General features: G+C 42.3%; 1 protein-coding gene across 1 annotated transcript in view; it reads right to left on the bottom strand.

Moving 5' to 3' along the window:
- Positions 1–23597, bottom strand: part of KCNQ1 (potassium voltage-gated channel subfamily Q member 1) — a 328824-nt gene extending 305227 nt beyond the window's left edge. The window contains exon 1 of the mRNA XM_036384322.1: positions 23200–23597. Within this exon, the coding sequence (XP_036240215.1) occupies positions 23200–23597 (398 nt within the window). The remainder of the gene's footprint in view (positions 1–23199) is intronic.
- Positions 23598–23849: the final 252 nt, after the last annotated feature.

Consider the following 23849-nt stretch of genomic DNA (forward strand, 5'->3'; position numbering starts at 1 on the left):
TATAGGAAATTACTGCATACCTCTAAATTTATGCTACTACTTATGGATCAGCGTCTCAAGTCAAAATTTATCTTTTCTCAGCTACACACCTCTGGTCTTAGAAGGTAAAAGACACATTGCTTTGTGGAACTGTACAGAGCCTGAATGGGAAACCACAGCACAGCCCTACACCGGCACACACTTCCTTTAGAAACTGTGGGATTATTTTATTCTCTGGAAACACGTAACAGTATTCAAGTTTTACTTCTTGTGGTCCATTGTCCACATCACAACATCACCCTCAACACCCCAGATATCAGCAGCCTTGGCACCTAGACAGGGTCAGGACAGGAGACAGCTTGTGAACACCAGGAGCCATAGGCTCCCAAAGCTTGGCTAGAGCTTGCACTTGGATGCAATGCCAAGGGCATCCAGAAGAGCTTCTGCTGCTACATCAGCAGATGTAGCAAAGCTTCTGCTGCTACATCAGCAGCAAAAGACTGAAAAAATGAAACTCAGGCTCATTGCTCAATGGACTGGGGGATTTGATGGCATAGAGACACACAAGCCAATGCACCCAATGCCCTCTTTGCCTCAGACTCTACCAGTAACATCTCCCTGACTTCTGTGCTTAGATGCAAGGTTCAAGGAGGAGACACACTACCAGGAAGAACACCAGATTGAGTTGGGGATGACTTGAGAGAACTCATCCTATACCAGGACATGGGACCAGACATGTTGTGTTTGAGGGCCCTGAGAGAGATGGTAACTCAGGTAAGGAGTCCCCCTGACAGCTGAAAAAGATAAAAGTCACACCACATCCGAAACAAAAGAATTGAGCAGAGATATTTCTCTGTGCTACAGCTGAAAAAGTCACAGCCTACACCCCTATTTCCAGTGTCCTGCAGTAGCTAAGATTGCCACAGACTACACTCATTCAACTTCACTGGAAGTTCACCCGCAAAATCCACATCCACCAAGCCACAGACATGAGGGCAAGAAGCCAACAATGGAGCAATCAGGAAAAAGGAAATCCCTTGCATCACAAAATTCATCTGTCTGAAACCATCTGGAAATTGACTCTTCAGGATATAAAGTTCACAGCATAGTTCCTAAAGAAATGCAAGCAAAAAAGATTCACAAGTTTCCTGGGCTTTGACCCAGAATAGACTTGAATATCCTTGTCTGGTTCTATATAGTTCAGAGGAAGATTTACGTGAGAGGTAAAAAGTTTCCATACTGAGACAGATAGCCCCTTCCTCATCCTTCTCCAACAATTCCTGCTTAATCTTCTAATTTCTAGAAGAATGAAATCCACTTGTTTCATATCTCTGGGGTGGCATGGTACAGAACAGAACTCTGTGAATCCAAAAATCAGGGACAAGATACAACAGCTACTCCATTCAAACAGCACATTTAGAGGAATACCATGAGTGACTTGTCAGTCACCATGCAGTCCAGAAGCCTGGCATCCTGAAAGATCCCTGCTGGCATTTTGCAGATTCTAACATTTTTCTAGCATGAAAGATGTGGAGGATTCAGGGTGCAAGACTGATGATACCAGTCAAGTCCCACAATATCCTAACAGTCTCTTCCCACAGATTTTGGGAATTGGTAAAGGAAATTTATTTCCACCAGGAGAGAAATCCCTGCATGAATGAGTCCATTAGATTTAGTATGAAAATAAAGTCACTGGTTCTTTTACTTTTGTCCACAACCCCAACACAAACATAGTGTAGAAGTGATAGTCACTCCCTTGTTCTTCCCACAAGAAACAATCTTTGTCAGTCCTCATATGGACCAGAAAATAAAAAATATATGCTTTAAGTAGCTCAATATTTTTCTTGAAGACATCATCTGTTGATGGCAACCTATCACAATCGCTGCTACATGGAGGAGGGGGGAAAACAATGTCAAAAAAGAAAAATACACTTAAAAATGAGACCATACTTCAGACTAAAGAAATGAGAGTGAATATAATGTGCTTTAACCAGCAGGCCTCACAGAGTGCCTGAGAGGGAACAGGACAGACTTGTCAGGTAACTTGCAGGGGTTAAAAAAAAACTGCATCAAGAATTTCCTAACTACCAGTTATTCTTCCAGAGAAGATCAGCCTGGTTACTGTCAGGTCACAAATGTTCCAACACACACTCCTTTGGCAGCAGATGCTACCCTAAAGGTCTGAAAGAGTAGTCCAGTTTCCAGGCTTCCAGGGACTGACTCTGTCATGTTTTGAGATATTCCACCACACACTGTGATCAAATCCTACCCAAGAGACTTGCAGCTTTCCCCAAAAAGCTGTGGAATTTAAATTCTGTCTCTGCCATAACTTTAGGGGGAAGAGGTTAGTGATGTTCTTTTCTCCCTCACCCATTTTCTAGTCTTCTAAACTCACTCTGAACTTTTTTCTCCTGATCTGTTACTTCTGCAGAAAGATCAAGCAAACATGTAAAAATGTCCAATTCAAAATATTTTTCATGGCCCATATAAAAAAAAAAAAAAGGGAGAGAAGCAGAAATTTTCAAGAAGAGAATATTTCACAGGAGGATATTTGGAGGTTTTCAGTCCGTCTTGAATTTTAATTAACTCTCTAACAGCATATTTTAGTGTTAGGTAGTCTTCAAGAAAGGTTAAATAATGCAAAGTCCAAAGGGGTGTCTGCAAATTATCATTGTTGGATATCTCTGGAAATAATATCCAGCATATCTGGAGAATTCATGCAACTTTTGGGCAATGAAAAGTAATTAATCTAGTTTTGTCTCTTTGATGCGCTGCTGTTTATTCGGTCTCTCAAGCACTCTTCATTGCAGTTTTGACTGGAGGTCAAAGAACTCATCAGCTCAAAGTGAGTTCCCCTTTCACACAATTCATCACCTGCACAGACACTGTGCACAGAGTGGCTCAAAGAACGGGCTCAGGTACAAACAGATCCACCGTGGTGTCAAACGGGCCAAGACAGCAGCCATGGACCACTCCACGGCACAGCGGCAGCTGTGCTGGGCTCTGAGGTTTGCAGATGCAAAGGCTGTACAAACCCCCCTCCAAGCTCACAGAGTAACCCAAATGGAGCATATCCATTTGCAGAATGGCACACGTCTTTTCCTCCCAGGTGTTTTGACAGCTCCATAACAGCCCAGTCCGATGAGCACACACCAGAACAGCCCGTCCCATCTCCCTCCACGTGCTGTTGTTCACACACAGGGCTTCTTCCTCACTGGGTCTAAATACACAACATGGGAGCTCCTGACGCACATGGCCTTTGTTCCTCCGTCACAGCATTAACTCATTAGCTGTAAATATGTGAAGTGCAGCTCGTAACATTGTTTCCCCTAAAACGCTTTCAAGCTTGTGTTTTATTTGAATGGCTTTTTACCAGCGGCTCCCGAATTAAGCAAGGAAGCCAGTCCAGCACATTCAAGGTCACTGTTTGCATGTCCGACTGCACTGATGGTTATAACTGTTGTGGTTTTCCACCTCGAGGGGGCAGGAAGCTAGAGGTCTTCTGGGTAATCAAATGCACATGTAGAAACAATAAAATACACCCATAAAATGATGAGTGCCAAGCTTATTAATGCAGACTGCCTTGCCAGAAATGGCAGCTAGCTCTAAGTGTTCTTAGACACCTTTTGCCTCTTTATTTTTTTGTTTCTTTTTGGTAGTTTTGCTTTGCTTTTGGGTGGGCTTTTTTAAGCGCTCCAGGAGTCCAAAAAATCAGAGTTCCTAGAAACCACCAGAGCAGAAAGCAGAGAAAAAGACATCTGAAATTATTTTCAGTGTGTGAACTGCAATCAGTATTCTTCACTCATTCCTGGAATATTGTGTTTAACACAATGACAGATGCATAATGAAGGCTACTCTTGGCTGTCATTTCTGCCTAACACTTCTTAAACAAAAGGTGTTACCAACAGATTATTCTGAACAAGAGATGTGCAAAACCAAGCAGAGAAAAGCACAGCAAAGCAGAGCATCTTTGCTGGCCAGTTCGCCCATTTCTCATGCAGCTGCTTTCCCAAAACACCATCTCATTGTTGCTGTCATTTGAAAATACACTTATAAATTATTATGATAAAGATATGCTCGCCTTTGAGGAGCTCAGGAGCCTAAGAAAAGAAACAACTGCAAATAAAAGGAGATAGGGGATTGCAAAGCAAGAACATGCTATTTACTAGGTATTGGTGAGACTTACATGTGTCATCAGGTCCTCTTCTAGGCATCACAGAGCAAAATACATAACAAAGGACTTGAACACGAAGGTAGCCTTGGGAAGAAAACATTTAACATCCCACTCATCTCAAGAAGAATTTACTATCTGTGACCTCCCCTCAAAAACATTCCAAATATATTATTAAAGCCAAAAAACTAGAAAAGGTCTATTTTTTTTTTCTTTCTTGAGGATTGGGCTTTGCTGGTTTATTATTTTTCTTTGTGATCTGAAAGATACAAGGGTTGAACTTGAATGCATACCCAAAGCTCTTGAAGAGATGAACACAAGTATGTATGAGCTACCCAAGGATGATTTCACTTCCCCACTGCTAAAACTGAACAAATTGTTCTAGAAGGACTCATCACAAGACAAAGGCTGCCCAAATTTCTATTTGCTTTTCCTTTTCTCTCCCAATGTACCCTCTCCTAAAAGAAAAATGAATGCTGAACATAGATTTTAAAAGGTAGGCAAAACACAATTTAGTTTTTCTGGCTGTGGTTTTATGTTATTCTAGAAAAATAGTTTTTTAAAAAGCATAACATCTTGAGACAGTTTTTGCCATCACCAAGATTGTCTTTACAAGATCCACAATAGGGTGTTCTGGTTCTAAATACCTGAAGAATACCAAACTATAGCCACTCAACCTAGGTTATTTTATTATAAGGGTTTTTTTTCTTCCCTCCAACTTTTTCACCTCAGCAACTGTACACTCTGCAACTAGATTTAAACATAATTGTTTCCCCTCGTCCCAAACAAATGGAAAAAATAAATTATACCTGGAGATTATGCAATGACAGATAACCTTCAATGTTTTAACTATCAGGATCTAAGTCAGCCACATTAATTACTTCAGTCTCAGTGCAGCTTGGCAAAAACAGTATGTGGCAAAAAAATCAGAACCTTCTAGATATTTAGTATATGCACTTATGAAGCCATTAATAATTAAAACATTTAGTTACTTTCCTGTATTAGCTTTAATGCTGAGCAGAGAATACTCAGGTGAGGATTTTAGGGGTTTACCTTGTTTCATGCGCCTTTTTTTTAACTCTTTAGTATTCTGGCTTTAAGTTGTTCAGGATGGGTTTTTTTTCCCAGACTCCTAAGTGCACAGATATCCCTGATTGCCAGCAGAACTGTGTTGTCTAAGCAGTGATGAAAATGTTACCCACAGTTCTTAACATCCATTTAGAAAATCTGTCCAGTACACACAATGTGTTATTTATTTTCTAGATAGAAAAGTACAAGTACTACTTTAAGTTCACCACCTAAGTTTTGTTGACCCAAAAACACACCAAAAAGCAAACCCCTGGCCATTCTTTGCATTAGGCACCACAAAGGATCTGATCTTTGCCTCAGCTGATGCACTCTCAAGTAAAAAAATTTGGAAAATATCCCTGATTTAATAGTACTTCATATACATATTGGGTTCCAAACCAGTTTTTTAGTTTGACCCAAAAGGAAACACATTGCTTTCCTCTGTTTCTGGGCACTTTCTCTCAAAAAAAGCAAAGAATGGGTTCACACAGGGATTCAAACACTGTTTGCAGACAGGAGGAGCTAAGGAGTAGTGATGCAGAGAGCAAACTTAAGCTTAGGATGCTTTGTGTCATGGGAGGTGATGATCAACCTAATTAAGAGCTTCACTGCAATTTCATGCACATGCAAATCTATCTGCCAGCCAGCTAGCATAGAAATTTACAGCACTGAATTCAAGTTGAGCTGAGAAAACCCTCTGACAACCAGTAAAAAATTAGTCATGTGCCATCCTGAGCACACAGGACAATCATAGTGCCCAGTCACCAGCAAATAAATGAACAGTAACTCTAATATAGGGGCAGGGATGTTTTAAAGAGATGTGAGAGAAGGTACATGTAAAAATTAATTATGGGTTCTGGGCTTCTTTAAGGTCAACCTTGGCAGAATAGTTTTCTAGGAGGAGAAGTCAGTTTGATTTTTGGAGCCTCTCATTTACTGAAACTTTAGACTTACAAGAGAGATTGTTCCTGCCAGCTGCCAGAAAACCACATAGTAATAGATTCATAAAAGCCTTCTTCACATGCCTGAAATCACAGCTTTTAAATGGCTCAGGAGCCAGAGGATTATAAAAGAATGCAGGCAGCACTCTTTAGGTGTGGTAGCCCCATTCAGCAAACACTGAGGAGGCTTTCCAAGCTTTTACACCCCTGCCTCAGCCTCCAATCCCACACTGGAGACTTTCTATGCTGTGGAAACCAGTACAGGGCTGGTAAAAGAAGAACCATAAACAAGTGCTTTCCCAGTATTTTACTGCAGTCATCCTGCCAACAATGTTTTGAGAGCTTGGAGTGCTCTTTATTAATAACCTACCTGTTGGGTTAATTTCACCACCACACTGATAACTTATCTGTTTAACTTCAGTGCTTTAGCTGGTACTACACAAACCTCTGCCCCTTCTTCACTCTGTATTCCTCCTCAGCTTTCTATCTGTTTTTTTCTAACAATCAGAGCAAACGTGCACTTGGCAGGCCCTTGACTCACAGGTCAAGATGATGAAAAACAAACGAGAGTGCATCTCAGAGAATTAAGTATGCTTGAGTACTCTGTGAATGAACACTTATACAGCAAGTTTATTACTCTTTTTTTAAATACTCAGCATTTCAAATATTGCATTGCACTGAAATCAGCAAGACTTCCACCTACAAAGAATTAAAACCTAAATACAAATTAACATAGAAAGAAAAGAAAAAATCTCTGAAAGCAAGACAGATTGTCTCACATAACTCCCTGGAAGAGCTCAGAAACTGAGTTTCTCAGAAGCCCCATCCTGGTGGCTGGGCTGCAGGGCTCCAAATTCTCCAGAACATGGGCTGCAACTCACTAGGCTGGCTCCAAACAAGATTTCCTTCATGACCATCCACCGCTAATGTCTTTTAGTTGCTTATGACATCTTTCATTCCATGCACTGCACTCTATTTTAAAAGGATGTGTCCCAGCCTTAGAGATAGTTCGGCTTGAGGCTAGCAAAAAAAGAGCAATTACTGTGGAGGCTGTCTCATGTTACACTTCATCAGAAGACTCCAGCACGATCCCTATTATTTATTGTTTGCATTGCCCTAGTACCTAGCAACCTCCACCATGTAGCAGTGTGGTTTTTTTTGCTTAAGCACTGCACACACACACAAAAAAAAGTCAATCTGACAGTAAAATTGCTTAAAAGGTCAGCTGTGCTCAAAGCAGATTACAGAACATCACTATCATTGCATGCCTGAAAGAACTGGTGCCTTTCAATAGGTGCCAATGGCCACCCAATTATTCAAAATAGGGAATCATAGCTATGTGCACCATACCTTCTGCAGAGTTCATATTTCTCAGAACTCCCAACAAGTCTCCTGGCTAACAAGGAGACTTGTGTAGATGCATTTGTATTACACATTGGGTTAAGGAGAGATTTTCCAATCTAGAAACAGGGCATGCATTAACCATTGAAGTTTGCTCTTCAGGATTTATTTCCTCACCAGAGGTAACAAGCAATTCAAAAAGCATTTGGTTGTCAAGCTGTTCACAATACAGAATTGCTGCACTGGTTATTTTATGGTAATTGCATAGCAGAGATCTGGCGCCTTTCTTAAAAGGCCACTCCTGTTTCATGAGTAACAGGAACTGCTTGCTGCACACAAAACTGCAAATCCATTCCCTGGCTGGAGTTGTGAATGTTTAGAAAGACTTTTTTCTTGAAAGGTAAACATTTCCTATTTCATGAGAAAAATAAAAAGCTAACAAATATGAGGAAACATCAAGATAAATAAAGGTGAGAAGTGAAAAAATCCACACCTCCCATCCATCAAAGCCAAAGGCAGCAGCATAGTAACACTGCCAGGATACTCTGAATTAAAAGACTTAAACTGGACCACTTGAAAACTGACTGATTCCAGCTCCTGCTTCATCACACACAAGTAGCCAGCCAGTAATAGCTTGGCTATGCATTATTCCAGCAGGAGTGTTCCTCTCCATAAATTAACTATAGACACATCAATAGCTCAGTATTTCATAAGCCAAAGCAGTTTCAGCAATGAAATTCCTCATGCAGGAGGAAAAAGAAAAAAAAAAGATAAAAACAAAACAAACACAAATCCTGGCAACTGGCAATAAGGAAAAGCAGTTTCCTTCCACTTCAAGTGTGGACAGACTTCAACACAGAAAGTAAACAACTGCTCTAGGTTCCCATTACTGCTTTTCCTAATCTGATACACAATTGCTCTCCCAAGAGTCCAGAGAAGTTCAGAAAAATACACACACACAAAAAAAAAAACCAAAAAACAAACAAACAAAAAAAAACCCCACCAAAACCCTGAAAAATGCTGAAGGAAAAAGAAGAATTTCAAATTAAGACAGATACATACACAACGTTAAGAAAAATTAAGACATTGTTATTTCTTTGCTACTTCACCAACCAGAAGTGTAGAAGTTTGGAGGAGAGGCAATGGTATCTATTTTCTACCTATGCTTGGGGGACACCAAAATAATAGTGTTCTTATTATCAGTCACCAGGACTGTTCTGCATATTATTTTTGCTCCCCTTGCCCAGTTTCTTTGGGAACAGACAGCTGCCAACAAATTACCCATCAAAACCAAGGGCTTCCTTGACGATCTCAAGAAATCGATGAAGCATTAAATGCAAACAGCCACAGTAATACTCCTTGGTTTTTTCTGGTCAAGTCTCATTTAAAGACTTTCAAAGCTGCTACAGAGAGCAAGCGAATTCAGGTCTCATTCCACGTCAGCTAGGGACAGTCCAACACATCTTCCACAGTCATGTGTGAAAACCACAGCAGGGACAGATGGGACACAGCTGGTTCTTAAGGAGTAGACCTGAGGTCAGAGAAGCAGTTTCCATTGCAGCTACTCCTGATTAACTAACTGCTGTCAATCTGCTCCCTGTCAGCTGCTATAGAATATTCATATTTCTCATATCAGCTTCTTGTTTTTAAGTTGTGGCTTTCAGAGTAATTGTCAAGGAGTTTTCTTACTGCTCTTCTGTTTAAAAGTGGTTCAGATGCACTTTTAATTGTGTTTAAAATGCTTGCTTGGTATTTCCAAAACCATCTACCAGTTTCTACTGATCCTGGTGCAGGCCCTCACAGAATCTGACAACAGCTCAAATCCAGCAAACTGATTTCAAAACCAAAATCTCACAGGCAAAGCTATATACAAATGTTGATGCAACTGTTCCAAGTGATTTTTGTCTGGCCCAGTTCCCTAAAGGTGGCATGAATTTTGACTAATAGTGTGTGCCAGGAATACAGGGCCATTCAGAGAACATTAACCCTGAAGATTTTATTTTCAGTACAAATGCATAAGCACGACTGCAACATTTTAAAAGGCAATCTAAAAGGATTAGGGAATGCAGAACTTAGCTTCAATAGCAGTGAAAAGCAATAACAATATAGCAGCATCTATACTTTTAAACCTCAACTTTCTAAAATTTAATATCTTCACATTGCCCAATGCACCTCCAGTCAATCTGTTGTCAACATCCTATTTTGCATTTCTTTGTGTGTTAGATTCAATTGTTCAACCTGAGTTCCTCCCAAAATCAAAGGATTTCTGCTGAATTCAATTTTGCATTCAGCAGAATGCTGCTGGCCAGAAACATCTCTGCAACACAGTGTCACAGTTGCTAACACCAAATGACGTTAAACAAACGGCAGCCCTCCACTGCCCAGCAATTAAAAATGATAAGAAGCCTGTGTTTTTCAGGACTCCTTTTCAAGTCTAACAGAAAGCTCTGGAATTGCCAGCCACTGGAGGTTTTTATGGCTTTGCTTTTTATGAATGCACAGCCGAGCAGGCGATAAGCGCTTTTGTGCACTTGGCTGGCGTTTGCCCACGATCACAACTGTTGATGGGGGTTTGCTGGTGTGAAAGATGCCAACAACACCCCAAGGACAGACTGGGACATTCCAGCACTTGTCAGAGAGGTGCCAATTTGCCCCTAAATCAAACATGCCACAGCAATGCTGATAACAGCTTTAGACGCGGGTGCCAGAGGAGAGAGCAGTCAGATTGTGTTATTTACCACATCTAGAACAAACAGCCTCCAACTTCTACTGAACTTGTGACTCAGGGGGTAAGAAGGCTAAAAACCTTATTTATGATAGAGCTGTCAGCCAGTCCCTGACGCCACTGCACTCACACACATCCACGGGTGCTGAAAGCAAAGCGCTCTGAGGCACCACAGCAGTGCCAGGGGCAAACTCAGAAGCACAGAGTGGCTACCTACATGTATTGTCACTTCATCCTAGAGGCCAGAAACATTCCCAGAGCACTAGATGAGGTAAGGATGCACGAGGATCCCTGCTCTAGAAGGTCACACTACAGCACACAGCAGTGTCTCTCTCTACCCAGTTAGGGGCAGTCACAGCCTCTGCCAGGCTTTGGTCCCAATGCCAGCCAGGATTGTTGGTGCCCACTTGTGCTAAGGAGCCCTGTGCCAGCACAGGAACAACCCTGCGCTGCTGCTGCTACTGAGCTTTTGGGCCAGAACCAGCTCACACCCCACCAGCTGGGCCAAGTGCAGGGTTTGCACATGAATTCTGTCTATCTCCATGCTTAGCACAGCTTTATCCAGGCTGATCTAGCAGGCACAGCTCAGCTGTAATCCACATCTAGCAGCAGAAATGCATCCTTAAAAACTATCTGGATTAGTATCAAATTTGGTAGAGATAGGAAGTGCAGAGATGGTTACAGCCAGTAAATTTCATGGTTTCATTCAGGTCTCTGGGATGTTGATGGAGCTCATCTGTTCCACTCTTCTATATAAAATGATACAAGGCAGCCAGTAGCATCGATCTGGAGGAGTTGTGAGGAAAAAATAAATTTACAGGTGGTCCTTCCTCCTGATTGTCTAGGTTCTTTTCCTCCATTTCATTCCATGAATTCAAACTTATTTCAGCTCATTACTATAAAGCAGTCACTTTACACTTTGGGAAAGAAAGCACACATTGCCTGGCTTTCCCATGACTATTTATCTTCATTGCATTGCAATGGTAGTGTTCCTAAAAAATATCCTGGTAAAAATGAAATGGTAAAAAACCATTTCATTCTTCCTTAAATTTATCACATGATACAGAAAAGTGAAGAAACTACTTTCATTACCACACCATATCCTAACTATGTAGGAAACCACTTATTCAAAGCTGAGTTCAATTTATAAATGACTTTTAAAATACATGCTCTAGAATACCAGTTTTATTTTACCAAGGTCGGTACCAATCTCAGTGGTGAAGCCAAATTTTATTCTGGTTAATCAATAGCTGCCTATGGGACACTTTGCTCCAACTGAGTTAATTTCTGCCCTCAGTTCCTGTCCAAAACTTGCACAAGTCTCCCATGGTATTTCACAGCCACTAAAATTCAACAAAACACAAAGTCTCTTCTACACACCAAAATGCCTGAGACACAAGGGAGGGTGGGGAGCAGGCAAAAAGAGGCACCATATGAAAAAATGTGACAACAAAGTCTGCTTCAAACCGACAGATGTGGTGTTTGAGGGGGATGGAGAGAGACTGCAATTCCAAAGAAAACACAGCACTTCACTTTAGCAATCAGACAGAAGCATCATCAGATTGCATTTGTTACAGGGAGGAGGAGGAAACTGAAGATGAAACACATGGCTGTGGGTTTTGACCACAGCTCACACTGACTGCTGGCACACATTGTATAAACAGACAGACTGATTTCCTCAAAGTACTGAGAAACAGTTTGATTACTTACCAAGTCACTTCCAGCAAAATTGCTCAAGAAAAGAATCCCATGGCATTTTGCATATATTATTTCAATAATATAATAATACAATATATAACATTGCATCTTTAATATATTACTATAATGTTAATAATTAATGATATAATAACAACAAACACAGACCATATACAGGTCAGCTTGTTTCCTGAAACAAGCACTGCTTCTTTCAAAAGAAAGGCACCTGACAGAAAACTTCCCTTGAAAGAGCAGACAGTCTCAGCAAAGGTTAACAGCTAGTATCAAAACCTGCTCGAATGTTATCTCCACTCTTTCATGTAAGAGGTACAAGCAGGTGGCCCTTTACTCCTACAGATACAATCCACTGAAAATTTCTAGAGATCGGGCTCTTTGCATAGTACATCACATTTTCACAGGCAGTTCAATTTCTCTATTTCAGTTTACAGTGAGACTTGATGAGTGTGTAATGTTTCCTATTAAAGCCACACAACAAAAGAATGCCACAGAGGTCACCAAGAGATAACCTCAGTACTTGAAAACCAGAGTGCACTAAGCAATTCAGACACCCAAAAAGGGTCAGCATTAACACGGCACACCTACAGCCTTCCACATGCTGCAAAACCTGCAGGATTTCACAGGTCTGTTTTCTCCCTCTCTCTTGTAGTTTTTCTCTCATTTCTGTGGTTCAATTATGTAGCTGCCCAAGTAAGACCATGTCATAAAATTAAATAAAATCGACAGAGAGCTGTCATGAATGAACAGAACTATGAAGGCATACAATTGACACGACTGGGCAACACTCATCTGCCTGTGCCTGGCTTACTTTACATGCTGTTGAAACAGGATGCTCAGACAGCTTAGTGCCAGGGTGCTGGATGACCTGCTGACACAGAAAACATCAAGTGAGCAGGTTTATTGTGTGTGAAGTGCTGAGATAACCAATTATCAATACTTTCCGGGTCACAGCCAAGATAACAGCATACAATCACATGAAGTTTACTCACACTACAATAAAGCAATACACCTTTAGTTATTTACTCATTGTCAGGTTTGACCACATTTTAATGTCTTCTAAGACAGGGGTGAAAAACAAATAGCTTCTACTAGATCTATTTAGGATGAATATTAGGGGGAAAAAATAGGACCTAATTTGCTGAAGTTCGTAAAGATCAGATAAAGCCACTGCACAGAATACAAACACCACTGATTCTTAACAGGGTCAGCAGAGGACATTCTCTACTTATTGAAGCCACAGGATGGAAGATCTTTGCTCTTGTCGCTTCGCCCATCTCCACCACCCTGCACAAATAATTGGGCACAGGCATTTGAAGGGTGTAAGAATGAGATTAGCAGCAGAAACCATTTCCTGCATTCATTCTCCTTTGCTCTACTTGTCAACATCTATGCAAGAGATGAGGCACCTTCAACTGTGCTGCCCTGCAGCTTACTGTGAAAAAGAAGACTCTACACAATCCCAGCTCATTTTTAGATGACATGGGGAAGGGGATGGCTGCTGCAGGAACAAACACACTCTTGACAGCAATTCCTTACTCTGAAGAAAGAAAATGCATTCAGCACAAGGACCTCAGCCTTTGTGGTACAAGGGATGAGCAAGAGCTCTGTAATCCTTGCCTCTGCTATTACACCTGGTGTCTTTGGAGAGAACCCAAGGAAATTACCTGGTGGGTGATTTACATTCTGTACTCAAACCATGACCCAATTTTCTGTACTATCCAAATAATTTAAAAGTGTGCAATATTAGCACTGCCATGAGAAAATATTGTAAAAAATGGAAACAATTTAAAATTATCCCTGAGGTATCAGGAATTCATCGTAGGTTTGCAGAGGAAACCAACAGCTTCTGAGCACTGAATTTCTACACATCCAGGCCTGCCCAGTCTCCTTGTATCAGTCCCAGCTGTCTGACAGTGAGCAGCTTACTGCAAGGGTGACCACACTCGGGTCTAAACAGAGGGGATAAGCCTGTGTTCTTGCCCAGTCTAAAACACATAAGGAGGGACAGAGGGAAGACCACCAACTGTTAGAAATCTACAACAAAATTACTGGTGAGATGGTAAAAAACCTCAATACAAATGGTATGTGATTTAAGATATTTACTACAGACAAGAGACAGCAGTCACTTGGACAAAGTTCATATAGAATTAGCACCATAAGATGCTTAGTGTTAAAGAAAAAAACACCTTACTATAAATAAAAGAATATTAAAATATTTCTACACATCTGGTGCACAATGCCTTGCAAGTAGTTTTAATTGCCCTAATTTTGAGGAGAAGTATATTGCCCTAATTTTGAGAGAAGTATATGCAAGTTTTTCCTCTTCACTAGCTGGTCCCTACCTTTCACCTTTACAAATTGCCCCCACTAGGAAGCAAATAGCTGTCCACATAGTTAAGTTAAACACACCATAATAACTTCTTAAGAACCAAACCAAATATTACTCCAACAAATGCATTATATTTCCTATTATTGTAAAAGAAAATGTATGCTCTATTTTTGGGGTAAGAGTAAAAATAATAGGTTATTATCAAGAGCACAATTTGTTAGCATAAACAAAGATTTTCTACTATTCTATGATCTTAGTTCACTAAAAAAAAGTATATTTCTCATTTGAAGTAAATACTAGTGTAGTTATGTAACAAAGCATTTACTTTTTAAAAGTAGATTGCAGAGGGATTTTATAGTTGAGAGTAAAAAAATCAGTTCTCTATTACAAATGGGACAAAACTGTTGTCAAATGAGGTCTCATAAGTCCTCTAGCATTAGCAGAACATATGTGAGATGGATGTTCCTAGTGAGAGCTTTAATATGAAATTCAAGGATCCACACCAATATTTGCAGAAGCAGAAGAAACTTAAAAGGATCCAGAAGCCCTGTCCCAGGTTTATTTTGACTTTGGCTGACATTTTTCATAAAATATTAAATCATCACAGTGATTGTGAAGAACAAGAGATAAAATAAAAATACCTGCAGTGGGCACTTTGCTAGGAATATCTAAAGGTCACGGAACAACCTACAGTATAATTTCCTATTCTGGGGAATTTATCGCTTTTAAAATGATAAAATCCCAAGGCTGCAGACTTGGTGCTTGATGTATTCCTTGCAAAAAGTACCAGACATTTTTTTCTTAAACTCAAGAGGGATTCAGTCAATTTTGAGCAAATGTGTGCTCATTATCTCACACAACTGGAAGTTCTGACACTAAAGCAGTTTAGGGAAAAAAAAGCCTGGCTTTTGTCATGGTGGTTGTACTAAGCTTTATTAAAACACTAGCTTCCCTCGTGCCTATGTTTTATTGTAATGTTTCAGATGTCACATTTTTTGTTATAAATGTGGCTGTTAAAGAAGGGACTACCATTGAGGAAATGTGGGACAGTATTTTGGGTTTCCTGGAGTTTTGTTGGTTTTTTGGGGGTGTTGTTTTTTTGGTGTTGTTTTTTTGATATTTTAAGCTACTTACACTACACTTACAAAGGCCCTGCTTTGCACTGTGTGCAACTTCTTACAGCTGCTTGAACACAGAAAACAGCTATTATTTTACTATTCTGTACTACAAAGTAGGAAAAAAATGAAGAACAAAGTCGATATAGCCTCAAAAATTGGTCATGTCAGACAAGGGAAAAGCTCACACCAAGCACCTCTATAGTCCTCCAGGTATGCACAGCCTGGAAGCCAGAAAGACTCTTCATTGAGAGCAGCTTTAGAATTTTCTATTTAAAAAAAAAAAAAAAAAAAACCACCACCACAAAAAACCACCACCACCACCACAAAACAACAACAAAAAAAAACCTACCAAAAAAAACCCCAAAAAACAACTACCTAAAAATGTACAATAAAATTAATATTAAATTTGATTACTAGAACATTGAATGCTCCTACTTATTATAAACAGAGATATAAATACACTCTCACATGCATACCTTCCTGGTAGGAGGTAAGAACTCCATACATCAACTACTCCTGTAGCAGAGCCTGGCAAATGCCTGTGCTCTCCCATTACCGTGCCTGGTATTATAATGGTTCTCCCAGGCCATTATGCCAGATGAAGCATGACTGCATGAGGAGGCTGAGTACCCCACCTAAAAACTCACCAGCCTAGGCATTCTGCTGTAACTCAGCCTCCCCACCAGGTTTATTTGCATCTGGCAGCTCTCCAAGACATCTGAAACATGTTGGACCTCTCGTCGGAAGGCAGAAAAACACCTTGCCCCCAACAAGACACTATTTTCCATCTGGAACTGAATGAGCAAGTGTTCACAGCTTTTGTGCTCAGCCACTAATGCACATTAAACAATCTATTAACAGACCAAATTAATGAGGTAGTGCCAAGTTTGAAGTCAGCTAAGCCCTGTGCCTGTGCATAGCTCCCTGCAGCATATGTTGGCACCATTGTTTGTAACACATCCAGCACTCAGGCATTTGGAGCTCAGCCTAATTAGTTCACTGCAATTGAATCTCAACTCTAGCCCTGATTCAGCTGCAATGGAAGTTTTGAAAGAGGCCTATCTACACAGCCTTGCATGTTTTTTCCCTGGCACTTGAGGAGCCAGGGCAAGGAAGTGTGCCAGAACTGCCCACCAACCATTTGACAGAGACACAGAAATGTGAATGCTGCACTCACTGTTTTTTTTTTTTTTTAAGATCATTCATGTGCAACTTTTAAAGGTAGGATAATTCTTTTCCTGGAGGAAAGCAAACATGAGAGAAGGACTGAAATGTCATACTGGAAGGATGATGGGAAAAGAGAAAAGGCCTATACTAGGAAAGCATGACCAAACTGAAAAAATGCATAACTCCTATGTGTGCATTTCACAGTTCTTTATTTCTCCACTGCACAAAACCTGTCTTCACTAAGCACTAGTTTTTGCCAGTTTACAGTCTTCTGCTTCAATTTGTTTTTAGAAAACCTAAACATCAATACAATTACAAAGTCTTTTTTCTCCCTACAAAACTTCCTTGACCCAATGAATTTTTTTCCAAGTAGCCAACCTCATCCCACTATGCATTTCAGAACAGAAATTGGATTTGCCCAATTATTGCTAGAGGTGCCTTCAAAAGGCATTTTAACTAGAAGATACCTAGATTTTCACCTTCCTTCCCCTTCAACAATCAATACATTTCCACAATAATTTTCATGATGCAGCAATCACTGAATGCAACAAATAATGCAAAGACAGTGATTTCATCAAAGTGGCTTCCAGGCATTATCTACAAGTGTTGGCATTGAGAGGATTTGGTTTCTCATACTGCTTTTATTTCTGATGACTGTCAATTACTAGGTAAACATGGATTTATTTATTTTTTTAGTCAATTACACAGTTATTTTTATCTGCATTTCTTAACCTAAGAACTTCTACTGTCCCACTTGGAGAGAGAAATGGGGTCCCCTTCTGATCTGTAACTAGACTGACACTTGAGCTCCTCATGGCACAAACTTGGACTGCTCTCAGCCACAAGACAACCAGACAGCCCACAGCAGAAATGAAACTTCTGACTGGTTATAATCTGGGAAAACAGGGCAAGAGGAGGCAACTCTGTACTGGCCGATCCAGAAAACACGATGTCAATCCCATGTTCCCAAAGAAGCACTATTGTAGCGCAATATTGTTGATTGTTGTCATCTTATTGCAAAAGTTCCATACCTTCTCAGTGATTTCTCACAGTGCAGCTCCTCACAGCACTGACTCCTTCACAGCACAGCCAACAAACCCCAACTCTCTCCTCACCCAGCTACCCCACTCTTTTGTAGCACTCGTCTTATTGGACACAGCCGTGGCCTATTAAGAGCAGACCTGGTCCTAATCTTTGGTGATCAGTACAGCTGCAACTCCTCAGGTGTGAGACTACTTTCTGCACTATTTTCTTACATTCTATCCCCCCCACACAATATTGTGGCTAAGGGGCTGCACTGCAGCATGCAGAGAGTACAGAGGGAACCACAAAACCCTTTAGCCACTTCTCAGCCTCGCCTGCCTCCAAAGAGCCCAAGCTTCAGCATCAGGCTGATCAGCAAACAGGGGTGCCTCTGCAGCAGCAACTCCTAAACATGAGCACACCTTCTTATGTGGGGCAGGCAAATGGTCTTCCCTCCTCTCAGGGAATACTTAAAGTCAGCTTTCCAATGCCTTTTCCTCTCAGGTAAAACTTTAACAAGCACATTGATAGATATATATAGTGTCAGGTTGCAAAGGTGTCTGCTCTGCTGCAAATTGGCCTCAACTAAACTACCTCGATCATGATGAGCCAAAATAAGTTAAATCTGGGTCCTCCTGCTATTGACAGCAGGGAATATGACCCTGATCAAGTCAGATTTCTTTCTTTCCACTTGGAAAAACAGTGCTTACCTTGGAGGATTTATGTCCCCTTTTTTTTTTAACAGAAGTAATAAGTCTGGAAGTCTGATTTCAATCCACAAAAATCTCTAAATATACAAATGTTCATATCAAAACCACAGCATTTCAGTTTGCAACATTCTTCAGTCTGAAAGAAAAGTCACATGTGAGCACGCGCACACACTAATTGCTTTATGGATCTTTTTTCCTCTTCAGCATTTTACACAAGTATGAACCAGTAGGTTTGCAAGTACGTTTGCAGCAAATCTGGAAACATGGCAAAAATGGGATTGTAAGGCTTTTCCTTCACAATGTAATGTATGTAAGGAGCACGGTGTAAACACTGCATTGCCTTTAATAACTGACTACTGTGAGTCCTCTTTCAGGCAACTGGAATATTCTATCTACCCTCACTCCCTATCTCTGTGTGCACACACACGCAGCCATGCTGCTCAGAGTCTGCCTGTTTCCACAGACCAGTTTTCCAAACCCCAGCCACTGGCCAGTCCAAGCTTATGTAAACAGCTTGGGATTCGAACAAACTCAATGACAATCATCGCTGATTAAACCAAACTTATACAAAGGCAAAGTAAATCGAACCAGGTACAGGCATGCAAAGATAAGATAGAAGCTGATTATCTTGCATGGCAACAAAGGAGAGGTGCCACAATAGAACAAACCAATGGTCCATCAGTTTCCAAATTGTTCCCTCTGGTTACAGCGAACACTTCAAAGAACACAGGGAGTCAACAATGCCAGCACTCATTTGCCACACCAAGAACAAGAGAAATCAGTTCATAATTTCAGTTTCTTCAGGCATATTTTAAGACGTTTATTTTAAAATTAAGAGGGTGAGAAGAACCTCTTCTGTTGAGCACCTAAACCTAAAATAATTCTTTTTAACATCTGACAACTTCACTTACTCTGTAAAGTCATTTCCAACGGTGGGACAGTACCCAAGAGTTTCAGCAGGCCACTATGAGGGCAGTTTCTTTTTCCACCTCTCCTCAGAGAGGCTGAAAACTTGATTTGTTCAGGCTGCAGAACATGTCACCTCTCACAGCTGCCCTCTCAAGGTGCACTGCTATGATAAGTGTGATAAGATGCCCTAGCCTGGAAGGTCACTGAGAACAGTGGCACTCAGTCATTCCCTTGCTCTGACAGCCAAGGCAGATTTGGTGGCCCTGGCAGGACATTGCCATCCATACAGCCAAGCTCTTGCTTGCAAAGTCTGAGTCTCCAAGCAACCACCAACTGTGTTTGCAGAAGCCATGCATGTAGATCCTCAGACACCAAGCACAATTTACTTGTCCTGGTAAAATCAGGTATATGTACACCATATGCTTCATCTATTTACATGAAATTTATTACAAAATCAAAACAAGTCAAGTAGTTGAACTAAGAGGTTCTATCATCTCCACAAGTAAATTTAGGCAGGTTTTTTGAGTTAATTAATTACTGGTTGATTAGCCATTCTTTCTCCCCACAGAGGCTATTTCCTCAGCCTTCAAAAATCAAGTATAATGAGGCACAATAATTCATTCCCTATTCTGCTCAGTTTGGTTTAAGCAAAAAAGAAAATTTCTTAGAAAAGACCTGTCTAGGTCTAAATTGATTTAATCAGAGACTGGAGTGTCAAATTGCCCTGGAGGCAGAAAATATCAACAAGAGATTTTGCATAGTGGAAAACAGGTATTTCTGACACCTTTTGAAAGAAATAATTCAGAAGAAAACAGGTCATGGCCTGACCTGTACAAGACAGCCAGATTCCATCCTTTAAGTCAAGGGTACACAAGGGGCTTTGCTACTCACCAGAACAAGCAGCAATCAAAATAATATGAAACAAACAAAACAACCTAGAATCTATGGATTAAAGCTTGGTGTCCAACTTCCCTTTTCTAAACAATATAATACAAAACCGAGGAATATCAATCCTGAGTATCAGTTCTTAGCCATTAGTATTCTACATACCACTGACTAAGATTCCTGAGCAGGAAAAGGGTGTGACAGGCAATCAGTAGATGTAGCTCTTATCGCTTGATAAACAGTGTTTTAACAACCAGCCAGAGATACAGGTCCAAAGTAATACATGGGCCATTCTAGGAGTTATTTCTAACTGTAATAATTACAGCATATAATTAAGAATACAGCCACACACTCCACACCTCACAGAAAACAGAAAATTAAGCCTCCTGTGGTTGTTGCTCCCATCACTGGGCTAGATCTTGGCCAGGGCTCTCTACTCAGCTTAAGTCTTTATGCCCTGATTTAACACCACTCCCGTTTCCTCTCCTTCCCCTCTAAACATTTAGGACAGCAACAGAGACCTCCCAGGCAGCTGAAAGCCCCCGGAATAGAGCAGGAGGCAGACTGCAGAGGGAGTCAAGAAGTCAACAGGCAAAATGAGTTCAGTTTCTTAAACTCGTTTGGGCAGGAGAGACTAACACCAGGGTCCTTGCACACCCCACGGCAAAGCCAGGCTTAGGATTCTATGAATGACTGTTTGTATGCTGACAATAGAACAATCAAGTACTTCCTCCAGTGGGAAAGGAGCACATGCACTCCTCTGTGTGTGCCTGATGACTCCAAGTCCTTTCCAGCTCTGCACCTCATCCCTTGTATCCAGCTGTCTGCACAAAGCAGGTCCTGTGCCTCCTCCCAAGGAGCTGCTGGTGCCCAGCAGCTTCTCTGAATCAGACAAATCTGCTTCAGCAGTTAATTTTTGCAACAATTCATCTGCCAATGCTCAGTACCTGGCTGGCAGGGGTTGTACTCCAAGCAGAGCATTCCTTTGCACAGCAGAAAGTTGTGCTTTGGGAGCTCAGAAAGAGCTGGACAAGTATGGACCAGAGACCACTAATTTACACCGTGATTTAATGGGCACAACGAGCTTATGTACTACCAAAAAAAAAAAAAAAAAAAAAAGGTTGGGCTGAGAACAGTAAAGCCTCAATTCCCTCTGCTGGTGGGAATCAGAGTTAGGCTGCCTAAATGGTACTTGCAGATTGCCTTGTGAGAAACGTACAAGGGTGTCAGTACCCTCTTCTGTCTCTTCAGTGCCGTAAGGAATTTGAACAATGCTTGGTAAGAGGCTTGAGAATATTTACGGCCACTGTCATTCGTCATTGCATCAGAAGAGTTCTGGAAAGAAGGGAAATGCTGGGGCTAAGCTAATGCTTACACCATGGGTGTGTGTGGAGGGGGGAAACACGTAATGACTTACACAAATTACAGAACCTTAATTCTTGTGCAAACAGGATTAATCCACACTGCAAATACTTACAAAAAAAACCCCAAAAAACACCCCAGTTAAAAGTCAGGCTAGAACCTTAAGTAGTGAAAGGACTATAAGCTTGGTTTTTGTTTTTCAGAGTTTTCCTAGACTTGCTGTTAAGATTTAGAGAAGATTACTTAAGATATTGAAAAGAGTTTGCTGCACCATCCAAACATAATTTGAGACACCTGGAAGGTCAGAAACCATACAATAGCTACCTAAAACTCCTGGTTAGGGGGAGGAACAAAAAAAAGGGGGGGGGGGGGGGGGCGCTCCAATTCCCAAAAGTGTTTTACATTGTTCAACGACAGCTATTAGGCACTTCATAATTACAGTCATTACTCATTTTCTCATCTCATGGCATTATCATGAGGCTAAAGAGAATGGAGCCCACAATTATCTCAGCAGTTGTACCCAGTCATCTCCCAATTACATACACTCAGATGACAGCTGTTTCCCCTCCACTAAAATAAAGTTGGTACCACTTAACCTGTCGACCTAAACACTCCAGAATGCTCAAGTGTGGAACAGAAGCACAAAATCCTGAACTGACTTTACATAACAGTTACTTAGAAATAGAACTTAAAATCACAATACAGTAACAAAGTAATAAAAACTGACTTTGGTGTCTTTTGTCATAGGATTTTGACCACACAATATCTTTCACTCTAGCTGTTGGAATAAGCATGTATACATGTAATAGATATACACACATACATATATGTTTGTGCATGAATACAATAAACACACACCACCTTCCTACCTGACCTTCTCACCTACATTTAACACGCGCCAATTGCCCAAGGGCCACACAAGCCTTCAGCAACACCTCGATGGAAAAGCTGATACCTCACAGAGACACCTGTTGGGATGCTCGTGCTCCACAGACCTGCTGGCTGGCTTTGACACTGCACTCTACAGATAGCACTACGAAGCAACTTTCAACCTACCTGCGGCTCAACAGCACCCTCCGAACACCACCTCCTTCCCATCGTAAAGGATAGCACAAGGCGGTAGAGCCGGGGCAACAAAAGAGGCAAGGAAAACGAGCATCACCTGTTTCTCATCCTCTTCTGACAAGACTACAGCACGGATAATTGATAGCACCTGTTCAATAGCACCTGTTTAATTAGAAACTGCTGCTATGCAGTGAGCATCGGCATCATACAGGTGTCACTGCTTGAAATCAGGAGCCATGCATCAAAAAAGTAATAAAGAATGGGTAATAGTGCTACCTACTTCATTTCTACGATCAGTATGAACAAGGCTCCCTGGGCAGCCTTCTGAAGAAAATTGCCTGAAACCAGTTCCTGCACTATCTGATAAATACACCCAAAGGCTCCTGAACCGAGATACAGCATTTCTCTTAACTAAAAAGGCAAACTTTCCCCTGGAGGGTGATTTTTGTTTTACCTCACACCTGCGGGGCAAAGAAAACAAAAAAAAAAACCACTCCACCCAGAGCCCAAAGGACCGTATCTGCACGATGTGTAAGCCCGGAGCACCGGGCAGGTCTGGGAGGCTCCGTGCCCGAGAAGCCTCCGGGGAGGGGACTCGGCAGCAGGGCCGCTCAGGGCACGGCCGGGGCAGCGCTGCAGCGCCGGTAACGGGAGCGCGGAGCAGGTGCCCGGCGGCAGCGGGGCGCTACTCACACGGTGAAGTGGTACACGAAGCACTTCCATCCCGTGGGCCGCTCCAAGAAGTTGTAGACCCTGCCCTGGACGCTGCTGCGGCTCAGCAGGGGCTTGCGGAGGCTGTAGATGGAGACGCGGGGGTCCAGGCTGACGGGGGGCCGCGGGCAGTCGGCGCTCACCACCAGCACCTCGCTCCGCAGGCGCGGCGCCCGCTCCCGCTCCGGCGCGGGGCCGCATCCCGCGGGCGCCTGCCCGCCCTGCGCGGCCGCCAGCGGGGCGTAGTGGGCGTTCGGGGCGCTCTCGGCCAGCTCCAGCGCCGCCAGCTTCTTGCCGGGCGTCATGCTGCCTCTCCTGGGCAGCGACAGCCGGCCCAGGCTGCGGCCCTTGGGCTCGCCCGGCGGGGAGCTGGAGGACATGGCTGGGGCGGCGCGGCGGTGCCCCGGGAGCTGCGGGCAGCGCCGGGCGCCCCGTCCCGCCGCAGACACCGCTGGCCCGGCCCCCGCGGGGCGGCTCCGGCCGGGAAAGGTGCGGGGAAGCGGGGGCGGGCCCGGCGCAGTCCCGGTGCGGCCCGGCGGGAGGCGCTGCCCGCGACAGCCGCTCCCCCTGCCCGGCACCGGCCGGAGCATCCCCGGGCTGCGCTCGGAAGTGTCGCTGTCCTCATTGCTGAG

Source organism: Molothrus ater, chromosome 6 (assembly GCF_012460135.2).
Source record: "Molothrus ater isolate BHLD 08-10-18 breed brown headed cowbird chromosome 6, BPBGC_Mater_1.1, whole genome shotgun sequence".
NCBI lineage: Eukaryota > Metazoa > Chordata > Aves > Passeriformes > Icteridae > Molothrus > Molothrus ater.